The sequence below is a fragment of the Bicyclus anynana genome, chromosome 8, assembly GCF_947172395.1.
Source record: "Bicyclus anynana chromosome 8, ilBicAnyn1.1, whole genome shotgun sequence".
NCBI classification, from domain to species: Eukaryota; Metazoa; Arthropoda; class Insecta; order Lepidoptera; family Nymphalidae; genus Bicyclus; species Bicyclus anynana.
The window spans coordinates 5,866,677-5,888,296 of NC_069090.1; the positions used below are offsets into that span (position 1 = coordinate 5,866,677).

The 21,620-nt window shown below is 38.0% G+C and overlaps 2 protein-coding genes across 2 annotated transcripts in view; one reads left to right on the forward strand and one right to left on the reverse strand.

Annotated features, from left to right (window-relative positions):
- The window catches only part of LOC112051622 (14-3-3 protein epsilon), a 35,163-nt gene extending 30,161 nt beyond the window's left edge, over positions 1-5,002 (reverse strand). The window contains exons 1-2 of the mRNA XM_052883209.1: positions 4,820-5,002; positions 1,613-1,776 (exon numbers count right to left, since the gene is read on the reverse strand). Of these exons, the coding sequence (XP_052739169.1) occupies positions 1,613-1,776; positions 4,820-4,883 (228 nt within the window). The 5' untranslated portion in view covers positions 4,884-5,002. The remainder of the gene's footprint in view (positions 1-1,612; positions 1,777-4,819) is intronic.
- A 3,223-nt stretch (positions 5,003-8,225) lies between these two features.
- Positions 8,226-21,382, forward strand: LOC112051625 (PHD finger protein 12). Its single transcript, XM_052883025.1, has 14 exons — positions 8,226-8,537; positions 8,646-8,830; positions 9,552-9,698; positions 10,883-11,088; positions 11,635-11,783; positions 12,046-12,120; positions 12,633-12,766; positions 13,348-13,466; positions 14,248-14,447; positions 14,874-15,119; positions 15,926-16,221; positions 17,573-17,717; positions 18,571-18,749; positions 19,975-21,382. Exons 1-14 carry the CDS (start codon positions 8,490-8,492, stop codon positions 20,180-20,182), a joined length of 2,337 nt encoding a protein of 778 aa, XP_052738985.1. The 5' UTR covers positions 8,226-8,489; the 3' UTR covers positions 20,183-21,382.
- Positions 21,383-21,620: the final 238 nt, after the last annotated feature.

A 21,620-nucleotide genomic window follows, 5' to 3' on the forward strand; every position in this document is an offset into this window, starting at 1 on the left:
AACTTTCAATACATATATGAAATACACACCACTGATTATGTACTACCAAACATTTACTTTGGAAAGGACAATGGGCACCATAGTAAAGAAACTATAACCCGGCACTTCAGATATAAAATGAAGTAGAATAGAGATACAAACAATAAGGACCATAATTATAGTGGGAATTGTTATATTTCTAGCTGTGGAAATCAACCCCACAATCTAGGATGCAGAAGTCAGGGTGTCTGCCCACTAACCACTTGGTCTATAGTTGCTGCAAGGATTCAATTTATAAAATTATATCTGCCATGTTACAATATCATATCAGCATCAGATTTTTTTATTGACCTGTAACTTTTTATTCCCACAGCAAAAAATTAAAAAAAAGATACATAAAATAACTAAAAGTGAGATTTATCTTAATAATTTAAATCTAGTTCACAATTTTTCACAAATGGATCAGACTGTGCCTTTTAAGAACATGTGGTATTTTAGATATTTAACACTTAAGAAACTTAATTTTTTAAAATTAGAAATATAGCCCCAGATAGATATTGAGCTTCGCAACATAGTAAGACAAGGGCCATACTAGGTGATGCTATATTCAATGCAATGGTTAATGCCTAATATACCATGGAACATATGATTGTTCTGTCAATCACATTTGTTTTTTTATTTGTTTTGTTTAAAATTTAAAATAAATGTGTTCTTAATAAATTATTATTATACATTATAGGAATTCTAATCAAGCAAATAAAATAAAAAGATTTACAACTTAAATTAAAGAATCTAAGCTATTAAATATTAATTACGCCCTGACTACACACATTGTGATAATCATTGCCTCAATATTTGTAAAGTTGGAGAAATATCTATCCCAAGCAGTCATAGTATTCTCAAATGTTTGGCTTAACATCATTATGAGCTTATCTTAATCACCCACAGATGACGACAAAGACAATGACATGCACTTCATAGATGCAAAGAACCCCTACCCTAAGAAATCAATACAAATATGTTATGGGACCCCAGAATACATAGTTAGACAAGGAATTTTCCAATTTTTACTTAAGTGCATTCCTTACTCAAAAACCTTATGCACGTCACTGGACAGTGACCAATGGTAACATGCTCTCCAAGACAAGAGTGCAACATCACCAACTTTCTCCGGGCTGAGAATTTTAAATGAAAATAAGAGCTTAAACCCACCACACTGCTCCAAAATAGGTTGGCAGGTTTAGATTAAATTGATTAACAACCATAATCAAATGATGACTGACAGACAGACGGACAGTAACATGCTCTCTGAGGCAGAGGGTGCACAATCGCCAAATTTCCAACTCTGGACTGAGAATTTCAAATGACAATTTGAAAAAGACGAATATCTTAGCATTCCTTGGATTCACCGTGCGGTTGCCAGGTCCATCGCATGGTAGAGAGAAAAACTCTGAGCAGAGTCCTAACTTGTAACTACAGGATGTAGGGTTAAGGAATTCCTTGACAATCAAAAAAAAAACTAACAGCCGTAATCATAATCCAACCCAAGATTCAAATGCAGAACCTTGTGATCTGAGGTGTATTTGCATTATTGTGATGTATGTGGCCAGGGCATCAAAGAAAGTCAACTTACTTTTGTTTCTTCTTTTTGTTCAATTGAAGAGATAATCCTCCAGGAGGCTCGGCGGGCGCCAATCACATTCTTGTATGCAACGGAGAGCAGGTTCCTCTCCTCCACTGTTAGTTCATTGTCTGACACGTTACGTGAGGCGACATTCTTCATCGCCTCCACCATTTCTGTAAACAAAATTGTGGTTATTGTATTGGCTAATTGTTATAACTTTATTTTGGTACATCTTATCTTGGCTTCAATAATTAACTTTGTCTAGAGTGGTCTTTATGTCCAATCTCAAAAGGTATATTTAAAAAAAAAAACTTATAATAATAAGCTCTTTATTCTGTGATTCTGATAAGAAATTACATTTTTTACATACATTACAATTTGTTTTATTTTTAGTTTTTATTTTTTTAGATAATTGGCATAGGCCTCTTCCAGTGACTTCCACTGCTCTCTATCTAATGCAACCCTCCTCCAATTTTGGTCCTGCTGTGAGCTTTATGTTGTCCTCCCATCTAATGAATTGTTTGCCCCGAAAAAATACTAATTTAACTAATTGACCACGCAACCAACTTGTCACATTCAAAAATTGTTTTGGTGTATTTTTGAAATGGTCTGTTTGGTCACTCGAGTAAGTACAAGACTTACTCAAGTTGATGATAGTTATCATTATCAGTATCAGCCTTTTTTAAAAGTTTACAGGGCCACACCTGTCTCCCTTACAAGAGGGGAGATATGGAGTTTAAACCCAGCATGCTGCATCAATGCAGACAGGCTTGACAGGCCTAAGATGATAATGATAAATTCTTTTACAATCACTATACTAACATTATACAGAGGTAAGTTTATGGTATTGTAGGAGGTCATCTCTGGATGTACTAAACCGATTTTGAAAATTCTTTTACCACTAGAAAGCCCCATTATTTGTGTGTGTTAGGATATATTTAATCCCCATATCCTCACAGGAACGGAAACTATATGGGTGAAACTGCAGGGTGTCGGCTAATGTTAAATATAACGACAGACTGATGACTTAATTTGTTCTCGGAGTCTTGTTGTGTAACACCACCAACTGCCCAGAAAACTAGGATGATATTTTACTGAAAATTTCTAAAAAGGTCCAAAAGCTCAACACAGGATCCCAATATTTAAAGCCACATAATCAATGGAATAACAAAGCAGGTGCTGCGCTGCAGGTATTTGGATGCTATTATGTAATCTACAGTAAAACATTTTTGACTGCAGGTTGCATTCGACTTGTAGTATTTTACTGCAATTGCTAGGATATATTCCAAGTGCCTTATTTTCTCAAATATAATAAGTATGACATGTAAAATAATAGAATAGTTTTAAGAAATTTATTGAATATTATTAATAATTAAAAAAAAATACAGTAGAATTGTAAGAATTATAGATATTCCAGAGTGACAAGGAGACAAGTCCTTACTTCATTTCTATAATATAAAGCTAAATTATACCCCTAATAAGATATTACAGAAGCAAAAGGTCACTTGGGATAAAAGCAAGTTAGGTGAAAAAAAGGTATTATGTCAATTCATAGCTTTCATACAGGACCTTGCATAAAATGATAAAAGAAAGTGAACTATGATAAAAGAATCTGGTAAAGAATGACTTGTCATATTGTAGAATATGATGTATGTAAGCATTAAGAGTTGTAAAGTATTGGCAAATAATTGTTACAGACACTAAAATTTTGTTAATGAATAAAATATCCTTTATTGTATACTAAAATAATGACAAATTATGACAAACAAGAAAAAATATCTACTGATGAGATTGAGCATCTCTGCCAGACAAACCAATACATAATTTTATCTAACTGATTAAAGAACCTCCACCTTTTTGGAAATCGGTTAAAATTTTCAATGAATTCTCAATATTTAACTATTGGGAGTCAGCATATTTTATAATTAGTAAAACTGTAATTATATTTGGCTACTTTTTAACTGACTTCCAAAATGGAGGAGGTTCTGTGTTCAACTGTATGTATGTTTTATATGTGTTAGATAATTATGTAGCAAATAATACATAATCTCCTAGTAAAAAAATCTACTTTGAATTTTTCTAAATTAGATCACACTTTAGAATATTACAGAATTCTGACCAAGTTAATTTATTCTGTGACCCAATTTGACATTTTGATAAGACATTTGAGACATAAATTAAGTTTAATTTCATACCAACCATTAAAAAAATGATTTTTGACTGCACATGAAAGGCTGCATCAAAATATCCCTAATTCAATTGTACTCTGCACTTTCACATTTCATACATTTCTTTCCTCAAATTATTTGTTGTCTATTAAACTAAGGTAGGTACAGTTAAATAAAAACAGTAAAAGCTTTTTTTAAGAAGAACATTATATGAATTTATTAACTGTCAATTTCGCAGGTCACCATTATAATTGGCCTAGAAATTATGATTCACGAATTGAATTCCGAGAAGTTCATTCACTTTAAAATTATTTGGGTTTCATTTAAAAATTAGGTGCAGTGGATATGACACTAAGTTTTCCCCATGAATCATGTGTGAAAGTGTGAAGATGGAACGTAACTCTGAACGTTTTATCGAAACACAAAAGAAGCGAATGTGTGATATAAGGCCGAGACGTTCACAGCCAATGTGCTCGAAACAATGGGTGAAAATCTCGCCAGAAATGCGATGACCTTTTGCCATATTATCTAGAACATTCAGAATCTCTTAGCGACAGATATCTCCAAGGTAGGCTACGCATGAATGAACTCGATGACATCGATCGAGTATTGCGCCTCCGGGAAAAAAGGACCTTTTTTCTACTTATTCTTGACAAAACGTCACTGTTCGCTTAGATTTGCAGTTTTTATGATGTGAAATCAATTATTTATTAGGTAGCGACCTATCGTTGATTGAATTTTAGCTGTTTTATTGCTTTTATCAGTGCAAAAGGTAAAGGGCATCCCACCGGCGGATGACGCATCGATCGCAGAGAGCTGACCAAGCCTAACGAATGCCATCGATTTATAGGACTTTTAACAGATAAACGCCCTAAAATGAATGTATTGCAGGTATGTTTAGCCAAGAAATAGAAAAACTATTAACGTAGAATGCAATTTGACGGCTAAAATTTTTTTATAATCAAGAATTCTTCTTTCAACTGTCGGCGAAAAATAGTAAGGAAATTAACGTTCTAATAATTAAGATAGCTCAGAAATATGCACTTACCATCGTAACGCTCGGCCTGCTCGGCTAGCTTAGCTTTATACACATTATCTTCCCTTTCCGACATTGTGGATGACAAATGATTTTTCACTAACTAAAACCGAATCGCCAGGTCACTATTTCACCAAGATGGCCGCGCCCGCCAACCGAATCCGAATTCGATCTTCAACTAAACTCCGCCCATGACGTCATTAAAATGGCAGTTTCCGCTAGCAGAATGTTGCTATACTATTACTGTCTTTTTAACATCCGCTTAAAATAAACGCCTCACTTAAAGTAAGCCATCGTAATATTTAAGTAGTTATTTTGCCCTAACCTTTAGGTTGCATTTATATTATGTAAATTGATACAGTTTGTTTAACAATTGTTACACGCTACATCATATGTCACCACGCCATACGTACAAAATATTTTTGATACCAGACGCAATTGCCGTACCCGTAGGAATACGAGGATAAAATATAGTACTCGCCGATATTGTAGCTTTCCACAAGTTAAAGAATTTCTCATATCGGTTCTGTAGTTTCAGATCATAATCAATGCAAACAAACAAACTATATGAAAAAACGGGTGTCAATAGCGTGAAGTGAAGAAGTTTTGATAATAATTTATATGATCCTTGTCTCTAATGCCTAATTTAGACTACTTTAGTATTTTAGTCGAGTACAAACAATTTTTTGGTTTATCGTCCAAACAACGTAAGTAAATAAGCGGTCTAATATTATTACTTTCATAAAGTTACGAGAGTATGAAATCAAAAATGCAAGATATTACCAATACCAATTAATTTTGAATATTTGTAGATATATCAAACTGTCTTTGCAATTTGACCTGCTGTTTATTTTTACCCAAATCCCAAATTTTTGCTATTATAATTTTCATCATAAATACAATAATGTTTTATATTAAATAAATTATATGGATTTATTTGAATCATAACCTAAAATAACATAATATTAGCATCCTACAAATATGCTGACCATATTTACAAATTGATAGTGTAATGAAAAACCATGAGAAACGGTCAGTGGTTGTCAGGCATTTGCCTGTAAATAATCTGTGATTGTCATTTTGTATTTTTTCTGTGGTCCTGTTGTAAACTCAAAAAACTAGAACTCAGAGCCGTACAACTAGTTAAAAAAAATTTAACTGTGGCTAAAAACCTTAGACCATTAATAACAGGACTTGGCTCGCTAACCGTTATCCCTCTGGCAAAGAACAAAAATCTATTATCTAACGCGTCTATAAAAACTGTTGCTACAGAATCGATGTTTCATTGTTGTAATCGCTTTTGTCTTGAAAAGAGCTCCCTAAAAATGCCGGTTTGTGTAGTTAAATGGCATAAGAAACGGCCAAAAACTTGTAGCTTAGTAAAAGATGGAGTAACGTTTCATTTGAAACTATTTAAACCTTTATTTCATCAAATTATTAATAAAAACAATTAATAGAAAGAATCGATTCTTTTGACGAAACAGCCAAACATCGATCAGTAATCGAATATTCTATGTATTTAATCTGTGGATAGTCTAAGCAAAGGCACAGTAAAAATATATACAAGCAGTAGTTTGACTTCATACTAGAGGTCGAAAAGCGAGTTATACCTACGCACCTCGAACTCGGGGCGTGGGTTGCAGACAGTCGCGACGAAATATTATACAATGGTGAAGTGTGCGTTTGTTGCCTGCACCAACAAAACCCAAACAAAACTAGCGGGAATTTCATTACACAAGTAAATACTAAAATCGATGATTTTTCTGTTGATGTTGAGTATTTTAAAGGTATTTTTTTAATTAGACTAATTGACTAATTCAATATAATAATAATAAAGGCCCATTGACTAATTCAAAGCTTTACAATACGTGGTTTTATGGGCAATTCCTTAAAGAATTGAATTATTTCACGAGTTTTTGTTTTACCGTGTACGTAGTGTTGGGAAAGTATTGTTTATAATATCGATGAACAGCGAACAATTGATTTATTTCGCTATATCATCGAAATAAGCGAAAACTTATAAATTAGTAAATTATTTTATGTTCTATAATTATAGTTATATTTTATATTTTTCAGATATCGTATAACGTTGTATCAAAAATTGTAGGTTTTGTTACTTCCACAAATAAAATTGGTTAATCAATTACGATTTTTGTTTCCTATTGCCTTAAGGATTCAGTGCATAACCTGTGCGACTTGGCGAGTTTAGTATTAGGCTGGTGGTCTAGGACAACATCATATTCATCTGATAGTAATCGTTACACATTCAAGATATAAACACTGGCCAACGTTCGTCAGTGCCAATATAAAACATTGTATATTTTAAATAATTTATACTATACAATGTTTATTAAATACCACAGAGTACCCAGAGAGAGTCTTTACAAACTGTGTGCTGAAGCTGGTGCAACCGATAAAAAAAAAACAAAAGTCACGCGTCTCCTTGACATTTGCATATAAAAATATATAAAAACAATTACGTAAATTGATATAATAATCAATAAAAAAATACTCCATCTTATGTCTTTAGTTTTGAGAACAGTTTTTAAAATATTTAGAAACATATGACGCCATTTTTCTTGAATAATATTGAAAATTAATTAATTCCGTACGCTCCATCTGTATATTATTGATTAATCTCTGTTAAATACAAAACATTTTAATAAGAAAATCAATTGTATGGAATTTTATATTATAATAATGTAAGACAGAATTTAAAATGTTTCATTTTAGTAAACATAATATTTTGTATAGTTTTATATCGATAAAACAGCCTTAGCTCAATTTACGTACCACGCGGCTGTAGGTATTTATTTCAAAAATACGGCCGAGTTACAATACTGTTTTTATATATTTTTACCGTGGCAATGTGTTTGTTAGTCTGTATAAAAATTATGCGTGAGTGTATTGCGAGTCATATTTATAGTTGTGTGTAGTGTATGGGCACATAATATACTTAATGGTGTTAAATGTTTTCGATGTGTGACTTTACCTCGCCCCCCTCAAAAAACGACAGACTTTTTTGTTGGTGAAATTGGGTGCGAAACACGTCCATTCTTATTAATGGTCTAAGCTAAAAACCAAGGAACATATACCTAAAAACTAATAGGCCGTACAGACTACTTTAGTATTTTAGTCTTAAAATGTACCGACTCATAAATCTATGATTTTAGTCGAGTACGAACAATTTTTGGGCGGTAAATCTTTCGACCATTAATAACAGGACCTGCCTCGCTAACCGTATTTTAGTCGAGTACAAACAATTTTTAGATTTACCGCCCAAAAATTTTTCGTACTCGACTAAAATACTAAAGTAGTCTGTAGCAGTCGGCCTATTACGATTCTGTGTGGGATCTATAGTCTATTCCATACTAATTACTTTATGTTTGTCTTCTATAGTGATCTGTGGTTTGTCTGCGGCTGCGGTCTTAATCTAAAATTGACGTTTGGCTTAACTTTATTTTACTTTTTCTTTTCTTGAAATTGAAAAAAATAATTTCTTCTCTTCGTGTGATTGGATTTATGATTTTTTTCTGATAAAATGTTTTTGTTTATGTAAACGTAAATGTTGGTGTAATAACTAATACTAAATGCTAGAATCATCATGTATTGATGTTGTAGTGACAAGTTTGAAGTAAACCAACATTTAACAATATCCCAAGGATTGTGTGTTTGCAGCAAAATGTCTAACGTGGGTTACGATCTTGACACATCTGGCGGACTTATGCCGGTAAATACAGTTTTCGTCAAACTTATACTTTGTTACTTAACAGTTCGCCAGTAAAAATATTCGATTTAGATTTATTAATCGTCTGTACTCTCTATTTCATGTAATTAGCTGATTCGAGCGCTAATAAAGCCGCCAGACGAGGAGATAAACAATCAAAAACCCAAAAAGCCCCATCACCCATACTACAAACGGCCTGGTAAGGGGCATAACCATGATTCTTGTGACGCGTGTGGCGAAGGAGGGGATTTAATCTGCTGCGACCGCTGTCCTGCTAGCTTTCATCTTGGCTGCTAGTGAGTTCAATAGCTTTTTATTAAAAAATGTTTACTGGTAACACTTACGTACATGCGCTGTAGCATAGTGCAGGTGACAGTGCGTTTCACTCTTGAAAGTTTGCCCAGACATATTATGAACATACAGGCTACTGTCACCTGCACAATGTACAGTGAAGCGAAGGTTGGCAGTTAGTTTCTTGAACTCTATCCTTCGCGAGGCAAAATAATTGTGCGGCGCTCACGATCCCAGTCCATCCATAAAAATAGTCTTATATAATATATCTTATTGAATAAAATTAGAGGCATTGTATGAAACTTGGCATCAGGAACAGCTATCCCAGTGGAAGAAGTTCATATAAATGCTGGTTCATTCATATAGTAATATCAACATCTTTGGAATTTTGAATCACTGCACTGCTAAGTGATTTGGATAGTTTGTAAGTCAAACAAATTTGTAAAAAAAAGTTGAAAACATTACATAAAACATATTATACATGCAAAAGTAAAGTCCTTTTCATGAAAGATGTCCCCCAGACACAGCGCTAATGTGTGTAGCAGCAGGACTTCCTTCATGAAGAGGTCTCTAATTCTGTCTGTTTAATAACCTTTTCATGGTTAAGCCACTGGACCAATTTGGATAGAATTAGGTATAGAGTTAAATTGGACATTGGCATAGAATATAGGCTACCTATTTTTTTTTCTGAAAAAAATATTATTATTTTTTAAATATTTACTTCAGTGATCCACCTCTGGATGAGAATGACATTCCAGCTGGGCTGTGGCTGTGCAAAGAGTGCTGTGCCAGTGATGAGAAGCAGCCCAGCACACGCTCCAGCCGAGCACAGTCCCCCGCTGACAATAAATCTGACACTGATAAAAAGACCAGGTATATATCTGACAATTTAAAAATGTATTAAAAAACATCATCGTCATTTCTTATACATATAGCTAGAATATGGAAATCTCTCCCGAAGTCAGTATTTCCTAATTCTTACAACCTGGGCATCTTTAAGGTGAGAGTGAATAGGTATCTTCTAGGCAAGCATGTTCCACCTTAGGCCACATCTACACTTGCCATCAGGTGAGATTGTGATTAAGCGTGAGCTTATTCCTCTTAAAAAAAAATAATGGTTACATTATTGTGGGTATTGTCATATTTTCTAGTTTCTTCTAGGGAATTGGACCCAGAAACAAAGCGACGGTGGGGGTCACTAGCCACTGCACCACATGGTTAAAATAATACTTTTTGTAATGATTGAATACATAAAACCAATGCTCTTATGTTATGAAATTATTATATCTCACATAAGCATCAACTTTTATATTGATTGTAATTTTTTACTCCCACATGAAAAAAATAACCTACATAAAATTAAAGGCCTGTTATAGATTTAAATTTTTAAATATCTTAAAAATTTAAGTACTGTTTATCAACAAAGAAATTAGAAATGAAGGTAGAAAACGCATGTCATTTCATAACTTATTTATTTTAAATTATGTATGGTTTGTTTATAAAATGTTAAATATATTAACCATATTAAATTGTTCTTAGCATACTAATCAAATTTATTTTCTATAATTTTAGAACAAGTTAATTATAATTATTATTAGGTGTGAAATTACTAGTGATTTGTACCCTCATTTTTAATTTTTTTGTTGGTAAACAGTATTCATCAAGAAAGGCTGTAGTATAGTTTGGTTATTGTACACAATTTTTCTATTATCAGATGTCAGGGATAAATCTTACACTTACTTACCCATCTTCTAACATAATCTATACATATCTTCCCTACTTTGGCTCATTTGATGGTAAAGTGGAAAACTATTGCCATATAGAGGATATTCAATAGATAGAGGAACACTTTGCAGGGCATGAAAGGACTAAATAGAGCAACACTTTGCAAGGCATGCCAAGAACACATTCTACAAAGTGCACCCCTGGTACCATCTATCAACCTTAGACACAGGACTGCCTCATGTACCTGCAATTGCAAAGGGAACCATGCCCAGTGGGCTTAGGATGTGAGTGTGAAATTTATTATAGAGCTCTTTATTTTTTCTATTACCTAGATCTCAGAGGAACAGCCGTGCCAACTCTCTCAACAAGAAGAAGAAAGATGAGAAAGAAGAGGAGGACAGCAAAAAAGAAGCAGAACCTGAAGCTGAACTCACTCCAATGGAAATTTTAGTGAAGGCTGCCAAAGTTATGAATCCTAAACAGTTTGAGTTGCCGCGCGAAATGAAGATCCCCTGTGTATTTCCTGGCACTGAAAAGGGTATTTTTTCATTTCTTTACACATAAAGTTGAATTATTATCAATGTTTTTGAAATAGAAAATATAGGCCCAAGCCAGTCAGTCCTGTTGTGGAGCATTGGAATGCCCAAGCTAGTTATGGTCAGGGCTCTCTAAGGTTCCTCACATATGTGAAGGATCATTGCCATCTGTATCTGACTTAGTTCGAATGCTCAATTGAAAGATGCTTAAGGTGTTGGTCATCGCTATAAGAAGATTGAGATTCAGCACTCCATACAGCAGCAATCTGATGAGCAAGGTATCCAGATTATTGTCATGTGGCAATCAATGCACACTGCACTGACAGATCAACTAGCACTAGCAAGACAGTTTATCTGTTAGTCATGATTAATCGTTCAGTCGCAGTAGAGCAATGCACTGCCAATGTCAAAAACTGACACTGGGACCTATAGTGATCGATCTCAAAACAGATAATGATCTATACTGAAGAGCAAAATGTTAGTAGATTATCCTGGCTATTTGATTAGATCTGGAGGTATTCCCTATTAATGTTAGCAAGTTATTCCAGAGGGCAACGGGAAGAACGGCAACGGCGTTGTCTCCGTGGATGCGTGGGGCTGCGTGCCTCTGCCGGCCAAGTCGTGTTTTGTGTGCCGCGCCACATGCAAGCTGGCGCCGCTGCTGCAGTGTGACTACTGCCCGCTGCTGTTCCATCAGGTATGGCCTAACCTGCTGATACAATGTAACGTCAATCTATACTAATACGCTGAAGAGTTTGTTTGGTTAAAGTTAATTAGAACACTCTAATCTCAGGAAGCACTGGTTCGAATCTAAAAATTATTTTGTGTGTTGGACACTGGATAGTAATTTACTGAGGAAGGTTATAGCGTAAGGTTGACTGTCGGAGCACTATTAACGGAAACATTATGCTACAATCAATAATACAAAAATAAATGTAATATTATCTTTTTGTTTATAGGATTGTTTGGATCCGCCATTGACAGCCCTCCCTACTGGTAGGTGGATGTGCCCCAATCATGTGGAACAGTACATAGTGAGTAGTTTCGTTAATCTAGCATAATATAAAAAAGCGAAGGTTTTTATGTATGTGTGTGTCTGTGGTGTGTTATTTCTTCACGCCGCAACTATTGAACTATTTTGCTGAAAGTTGAATTGGAGATAGAATATATACATACTCCTACTTTTCGTCCCGCAAAAGCTATGGTATATAAAAGGAATTATAATAGCGTAACTGTCAACAATCTTTGGACAAGTAATGGACAAATAATTCTACAATTTTTGGACGATTTAAGCCCATACATTTGGTCCTTCCAGCCGGATCAAATGTATATTAGTGATAAATGGCCAAATAAACGTATTTAGCACCGCATATATTAACTGTTAAAACTTTATGGCCAAGTAATCTTTTAAATTTTTATTTAGTACACATTTGATTCGGCTCGAGGACCAAATGTTAGATACATTTGGTCCTTCGAGCCGGATCAAATGTATATTAATGATAAATCGCTAAATGAACGTATTAAGCACGCACATATTGACTACCAGGACTGGAAAGTGGTGCGCTCGGTGTCGGCGACGGAGCGCGCTGCTCTGTGGGAGCGTTTCAGTGGGCCCGTCGACCAGCACGCCGTCAAGGTGGACTTCATACGGCGCGCCAGGAATCCCCGCCCGGCGTTCCGGTGAGTCGTTTAGTAACAGTATAAGATTCCAGTATAAAGCGAGACACATAGCTGGTTGTTGGATGAAAAGTTTTTTTTATATATCTAATTAAATATGACCAAAAATTGGTAGTCCAGAATACGATTAATTAACAATTCTTTTTTAACATTTCATAGGTTTGGTTGACACTTTCCATGCCAATCGAAAAAATTAAGCCCTTACAATATATTATGAACTAGGTTTTTGTGGTCACAACTTTTGAGTATGGATAGTGTTGATGGTTACGTAGCTACATTACTGAACTGTATCCCTGATTTTATTAAATCTTTTTGGTATGATACCCCATTGTGATAGCAATTTTAAAGATATATTCACGTCAACAAAACCCTGACCAAGTTTGTTCTAGGCTCTTCTTGGACCAATGCGCTTTGGTACCTTCATAATTTTAATTTTAAGTTTTAATTATCACCATGATTTAATACTTCATAACCTTTAGGCTTACTTTACAATCACTTTTGAAACGTCAAGTTATGAATTGTCATGATATAATGGTGGTAATTAAAGTCGAAAACTTAAAATTAAAGTTAGTTAATCTTGTCAGGGTGAAGGTGCCGGTGGGCATGCGCGGGCGCGTGGTGGTGCCGCGCATGGTACGCCTGCACTACCGCCGCCCGCCGCCGCTGCTGCCGTCGCGCCGCGAGCACGTGCGCTGCCAGAGAGGTCAATACTCGCTGATAATGTAGCTTTAAGAGCCCTCTCCCTCCTCTGCCACCAATTCCGGAGGGTGTGGGATCGAATCTGGTCCAGAGGATGCACCTCCAACTTTCCAGTTGTGTGCATTATAAGAAATAAATACGTGTCTGAAACGGTGAAAGAAAAACACCATAAGGAAACCTGGATACCAGAGAATTTTCTTACAATGGAATTCATAGACGTTCTAGGGGCACCCCTAGGAGATCATTCACCCGCTGAGTGTCATTTTCTCAAACAAATAGAGTTTAAATTCGACATTCAGCGGCTGAATGGTCCCCTAGGAGTGCCCCTGCTACGTCTATGAATTTCACTGTTAATTATGTGCGTGTGTGAAGTCTGCCCATCCGCGTGGTGTACTATTGGCCTGGAAATCCCCCTCCCCCCTCTCATTCTGAGAGGAGACTCGACCTCAGCAGAGAGCAGAATAAGGGTTGATAATGATGAATGTTACTTTCCATAGGTTTTATTTTACTCTACAATATGATACAATCTCAGCTGATGCTAAGTGATGATGCAATCAAAGATGCAAATGGGCTAACTTATTAGGAGTGGGATGAAAATCCACACCTCTTACGGTTTCTACACGACATCGTACCGGTACGTTAAATCACTTGACGGTATGTCTTTGCCGGTAGGGTGTGTAACTAGCTACGGCCGAAGACGTAAGAATTTTGAAGCCTATTTGACAAGTTGTTGTGCCTCCTCCCTTAAGTTTATGGTTTTAAAATTGTGAATAAATTACTTTCAGTGCTCAAACATATCAAAGCGGGCGGTGCCTATGATTCCGATGATGATGAGGAGGAGGAAGTCACCAAGATCTGCATGAACCTGTCGTGCCCGGAGTACACCGGGGAAGGCAAATGCCCCGTACAGTCGCCTAAATTGAAGGGTGCTACCAAAAAGGACGCGGATGACGACCTTAAAGCCATAGAAGAGAATGAACCTAAGGTCTGTATCTTTAGGCAACCCTTGACTTAGGAAGTAAGATGAATATGTTGTTATAACTTAGCAAGTTCGTTGATGACACTCCCATGATATGCGGGCGACGGGAGGAGAGACCCCGCGGCCCGCGCTGACTATCGGGAGTGTTACGAACAAATTTGCCAAGATATAAAAGTGTTATCGGGCGTGGTTTTTAAAATGCGTGCTGCCATCTACAGGCATAGTAGAACAGTGTTTGTTATTTTATACTACCAGTAGATGGCGTTGTTATAGAACTTTGAAACAATCCCTTTTTGTATACTTCAAAAACCTATTGCAATGAAGTTATGCCTGAGGCTCATAGATGGCGCTTTTTTTTATTTTTGAAAAATGTTTTACTTATGTCGTTTTGTCTAATAATGGTTGTAATAAAGAATTTATATTTGTTCACAGTTGGATGACAACTCCGACTCGAGCGACTATTCAGATTCAGACTTTGAGCACCTAACGAGTTCTGTGAAGAAGCGCAAAGTGTCGCAGAGCGAGGACAAGAGCCCCGGCAAGCGAGGGGCGAAGCCCCAGCGCCTGGAGCTGTGCGCCGAGGAGGGGGTCGAGGAGTTGCTGGCCACCGTGGAGGAGCAGCTGCAGAAGTTGGATGAGAGGCTCATTAAGCTGCTGGCTTGGCAACGGTTGCAACAGGTATAGTATGACTAGTAGACGCCGCGCGGTTTCACCCGCGTGGTTCCCGTTCCTGTAGGAATACAGGGATAAAATATACCCTATAGCCTTCCTTGATAAATGGGCTATCTAACACTGAAAGAATTTTTCAAATCGGACCAGTATTTCCTGAGATTAGCGCGTTCAATCAAACAAACAAACAAACAAACAAACTCTTCAGCTTTATAATATTAGTATAGATTCAATCTGTTTGACTTCTGCGAACATCTGCGTGCATTACGATGCGCACGATTTATTGGGTTAGTTGAGAAGAGGTTAGGGATCATAAACAGTATTGTGAACTGTCGATATATTGTGAACTTCATACATACTCCTAAGAACCCTCAGAAACCAATGGTTAGGTTAGGTATTTTATTTTTTAAAAAAATACTCTGTTTTTTTATTCTTTACAAGTTAGGTTAGCCCTTGATTGCAATCTCACCTGATAGTAAGTGATGATGCAATCTAAGATGGAAGCGGGCTAACTTGTTAGGAGGAGTATGAAAATCCACACCCCTTTCGGTTTCTACACAACACCGTACCGGAATGCTAAATCGTTTGGCGGTACGTCTTTGTCGGTAGGATAGTAAGTAGCCACGGCCGAAGTCTCCCACCAGAACCAATTAAGAAAACCTCAATCAGTCCAGCCGGGGATCGAACTCAGGATCTTATATAAATCCACCGCGCATACCACTGCCCCGCGGAGGCCTTCCTAAACGGAGGCTGTGCGCCGCCACGGCTTTTTGTTTGCGTGGGCTCCAGAATAAAAAAGTAATCACTGACGTCAGGTGGCGGGAGGAGAGGCGGGCGCGGGGCGCTGGCGGCGCAGCGGCGCGGGCACATGGGGCACGCGCGCCGCTTCCGCCCTCCGCGCCGCTACCCGCGCGCGGCTGGCCAAGCTGGGCGTGCGCCGCCTGCCGCTGCCGTCGGAGCTGCTGCCGCGCGCCGACCGCGAGCGCATCGCCGCCGCCGTGTGGGGGCCCGCGCCGCCGCCGCAGCCGCTGGACAAGCCGCCGCACCCCGCGCTCGACCTCGCCGACGCGCTGGTTAAGGCTGCGCTGTGCGAGCTCAAGCCGCCCGCCAGGTGAGGGAACGTCGTCGTATGCTCAAGGACGCAGTTGCACACCATGCGTGGAGCCCTCAGACCAATTGTAGAAGGACCTGTATCACACTCATAGTCACAAAATTGTCTGTCATTTTCTGAGGAAAACCAGCTTAGATTCGGTATGTATCTTATACTAAATTACAATTACAATTTTGCCCGTTTTTTACACCATTCAATTACACGAACCGACTAACACGTTTACAACTATTTAACATCGATTATATAGAAACAGTTTTTATAATCGCATTAGATCGTTGATCATATACTTTGACAGAAAAGTAACGTCTAGCGAGGCAGGTCCTATACAATAATTGGTCTGAGTCGTATCACTGTATTCGATCACCCCGTCGAGTAAATGCACTCGTCAAGGCTACAAAATCTTGTCTCTTTAACAAAATATTGTTATTTTAATTGGCTTAACTTAATGCATCACTGTGTTTGTACCGCCTTCAAAGTGATCAGAAGGTTACATACGATGTTATTTTTCGCTTTTAGTCTTGTGGTTTTAAAGTCGGTTTAATTTTTTTGTTAAAAAGATTTTATTTCTCTGTTTTTAGTGTAGGACACACTAAAAACAGAGAAATAAAAGCAAGGAGCCGATAGCGCCACAGTACGGGAAATTTCATTATTTTAATTTGAACACAAAATTACTGAACCGAATTTCATGAAAGTTAAATGGGACCAATCTGAAACAACACTTATACAAACTAAAAAAGAATTTTCAAAATCGGTTAAGACAACTAAGTTCTGAGGTAACAAACATTAAAAAAAAAGTTTTTTTTGAAGTCGGTAAAAAATTACATTGTAGACCAATAGTGTCACACTCTCCTTGTCCCAACGAAAGAGTAACCGGCCACATTTCCGGTTCAGTGTTATTGGTCTCCAATATGTCATTTTAGCTTCACAAAATATGTTGTAGGACCCATCTTAACTCTAATGGAGAAAAAAAAATAACCATAAATGTCATGTACAACACAGCGTCTTCGCCGGCGAAGACGCAACACAGTGTCTTCGCCGGCGAAGACGAGGTCCCCGATATCTAACGTCACCCGGACGTGGGTTTTCTAACTCACGATCTCGGGGGCGTCCGGACTGATTCACTAAGGTCACGGTTACACCTTCCCGAATGGCCCTCTAAGCCGAGGTCCGAGACTCATAGGAGACGCCCTTGGAGAGCCGTTCCGTCCTCTATCTTTATTTCAGCCTTCGGGCCTCATCAGGCGATGCTTCTGCGCTCGCCCAAACCCCCCGGTGACGCCGTAGTGGTCCCACATGGAGCCATCGGCACTTACTCAACACGAAAAATAACCATAAATGTCATGTGTTGTAGAGACGGCGGCGAGGCGGCGTTAGGACGCGCGATACCGATGCGGTTGTCCTCACTGAGCATCGGCAGCGACGGCGCGTGCGACGTGCCGCTGGACGCGCGCTGTCGCCGCGTGTCGCCGCGACACGCCGTCATATTCTGTGATGAGGTCACTAACATAATAAACATACAAATAATTCCAGTAAAAAAAAATATATATATTGTGCACAAAAGAGCTGTCCGATTCTTATATGTGGTACAACAGAACTGACAACGTTAACAACGCTAAATGCTAACGCTTTTGGCAATAGAAGTAGCAAGGGGGCGTGGCCCGCGTACACCCGGGTGTGCGGAACAACGCAAGCGTGTCCGCGCATGTACTAGCAGTCTTGTTTTGTTCTGTGACAAAAGGAATAAATAATATTCAACTCTAAAGTAAGGGTGACATTTCATTTTTCACTAAATATTAAACAGCTATTTTGAGAAGAGTACTCTCTCGCACAGTTTCTAAGGGTGTTGGGAAAGAGTAGTGCAGGGAAACTGTCAATGAATGAAAGAAAGACGCATGAGGAGCGTGCCTGCCGCTCCTACTAGGCGTTAAAAGATTGTGGAAGCATCCACTTTGACAGGGCATAGAATATCTTAGCATTCCATGGATTCACCGTGCGGGTGCCGGTTCCACCGCGTGGTAGAGAGAAGAACTCCGAGCAGAGTCTTGAACTTGTGACTACAGGATGTAGGATTAAGGAATTCCTTGAAGATCGATCAACACCCCCCGTTCTCTGCTCGTGTTGTTCTCCCTGCCTAGCCAAATTTGGTAAGATCCTACTAGAGCAGCTTTGGATACTCGTTCTAATATAGAACTAGCTGCACTTCTAGAGAGGCCAAGGTCTTTAAGCAAGTTATAAAGAGATATTGCTAATCCTCTCGCACCTACTTCGTCGAGTGTTCCAAGACGTATATCTATTTTAATAGCATACAATACATGTTCGCATCTAAAACGTTTGATGTTATGTGATCAGGTGAGCCGTCACTTTGAGTTGATCAACTACTCGGAGTGGGGCACGCGCGTCAACGGCGTGCTGTACGCGTGCGACCTGTCGCGCGGCGAGGATGCGGCGGGGGACGTGGGGGGCGACGCCGAGGCGAGGGCGCAGGCGCTGCGGCGAGTCGTGCGCTCCAGGAGGACCAAACCGCCACGGTAACTGCACCATCAGAGGGCCTAGTGGCAGTTTGTTAATGTGACGAACGCGTTAACGTAAACGCGGAATTCCAAGGAATTGAAACAGCGCCATCTAGTGGCACTACTGCACAACTGTTTCAATTCCGCTGGTGGGAGGCTTCGGCCGTGGCTAGTTACCACCCTACCGACAAAGACGTACCGCCAAGCGATTTAGCGTTCCGGTACGATGTCGTGTAGAAACCGAAAGGAGTGTGGATTTTCATCCTCCTCCTAACAAGTAAGCTTGCTTCCATCTTAGACTGCATCATCACTTACCATCAGGTGAGATTGTAATCAAGGGCTAACTTGTAAAGAATTTAAAAAAAATCCATATAAATATCGCGAAAATATTGAAAATTCCCACTAGGCACACAGCTTACAGAAGCTTAACTTGTCTAAGGTTTCACGAAAATTGTGATCGGACGATGCGTGCTGCCATCTACAGGCATAGTGATGTGTCTGTTATTTTAAACTACCAGTAGATGGCGTTTTTAGAGAACTTTGAAACAATCCCTTTTTGTACACTCCTGTAAATACCTGTTGCGATGCAGTGTATACCTGCTCTTACATGGCGCTTTGTTATTTTCTGTTAGAAGTTTTACAGTAGAATAAATTGATTTATTGTGTAAATAAAGTTTCATATGAAATTATTTGTAACAAAGTCGCTATAGTGACTTTGGATATTATGACCCATTTTTAATACATTTTGTCTATTTAAAGTGACCAACATGATTCTTTACTCCTTCGGAAATGTTCATTGATTTGGCACATGGCTTGTTTCGTTTTGAGTAATTATTGAAACATTGCTTTCTTATTTATCAAGTGAAAATGAAATGGGTAATGGTTTAAAAACCACATTCATTTAAACCATCAAGCAACCTTGGCCGACAGAGCCTGACCCGGATTCGGAGGGTGTGGGTCGAATCTGGTCCAGGGCATGCACCTCCAACTTTTCAGTTGTGTGCATTTTTTTGAAATTAAATATCAAGGGTCACAAACGGTGAAGGAAAAACATCGTGAGGAAACCTGCATACCAGAGGATTTTCTTAATTCTATGTCTGTGTGAAATCTGCCAATCCGCATTGGGTCAGCGTGGTGGACCATTGGCCTAACCCCTCTCATTCTGAGAGGAGACTCGAGCTCAGCAGTGAGCCGAAAATGGATTGATAATGATGATAATGATGATGATTTGTGTTCCTTCCAGACTGAACGGTTCCCTCACCGTACCAGTAGAAGAGGAGCTGGAGTGCACATGTCCCGGCGCTCCGCCCCCCGCCAGCGCGGCGTGGGAGGGCTCCGCCCTGGTGCCGCACGGAGCCCTGCTGCAATTCGGCTGTCGCATGTACGTGTTCAGCATCACTGACCACCAGACCTTCCCTCACCAGCCGGAGGTCGACGAGCCAGCCCTCTGAGCCAGCTCTCAGAGCTTTATTAAGAATAACAGCGTAAATAGAATGAGTCTTTACAAGCACCGTAATGAAGCCGGTGAGATCCATTAACAAAAAACAAACGTCATGAGTCCTTGACAACCGCTTATACAAACTTTTTTCATAGTTTGTATTTCGAAATTTAACACTAGCAACAATAACGTAAATTAATATAATAATCAATAATTACCAATAAAAAATACTCTATCTTTTCTTTAGTTTTTGTTAACAGTTAAAATATTTAAAAACATAAGACGCCATTTTTACATTAAATGTGACATTTTCCAATAAATGAACTATAAACATAAACGCACAAATAACAAATATATATGTAATTTTGTTTGACCGCCCATACAAATCTAATGATCATTATGTACCTATGACGTCATTAATTCGTACCATTTTGTATGGGGCGTTTTTCAGGGATCCGTGGCAGCGCCGCAAATCTGAACCTTAAAACCCTGTAGCTCCGAAAGTAATGATTGCAAATACCCTGTTACTTTTACAAAATTGCTTTACTGTTAGCATACTCCTAATTTGTATACAAATTAAAAAACTGTCATCATCCCTATTGTATCCATAGTAGCCAAGACAAGGCTATTTAAGAAGCAATTATAAGCAGGCAAGCTAGTAATTACATTAAAGTTAGCATAGTTTGTGCTTCTGCTTGTATTTGATTATTCAATTTGAGTAACAAAATATACTGCATACTATGTAAGGTATACTTAGCTTTATCAATTATAGGATTAAGACTTTACTTCTTGGTTAACTTCTCCATATTGTTAGTGAATTAGACTAGAACTATTGAAATGACAGACAGACAGATCACACTTGGATATACTTTGATTAGATCTATAACTATTATCTAATGGTAGGGTATATATTTCAGGCTATAAGAATAAGTTTATGACTTTTCTTTGTCCAAAAAAAATCTTAGTTATATCCTGGATAGGGAAGATTTTTTGACCGATTGGAGAACTTTTTTTAAACTGTCTGAATCAAATCGTTTTTTATTTCCCCGATTGTGGATGATTATGATCAATATAATGGAGTTTTTTAATAAATAACTAGTACCTACTACTTATCGTAATTTAAGTTAGCTATATTTGTTATCTATAGGTTGGGTCATTCTTGTAATGATTAATAACTCTTCAACTTCTACATAATAAAGGTTGTTAAAAAGTATTTGGTGTTTTTTTTTTAACCAAAACTGCATAATGTAACAAATGCATTAATTGCTAATAAATTACTAATCCTACTAATATTATAAACGCGAAAGTTTGTATGGATGTTTGAATTAGCTGAAATTTAGTATTAAGATATATTATAGCCTGCATCAACATATGGGCTGCTTTTTCTCCCGGAAAAATCCATGGCTCCCGAGGGATTTGTGAAAAACTAAAGTCCGCGTCCACTACAGATA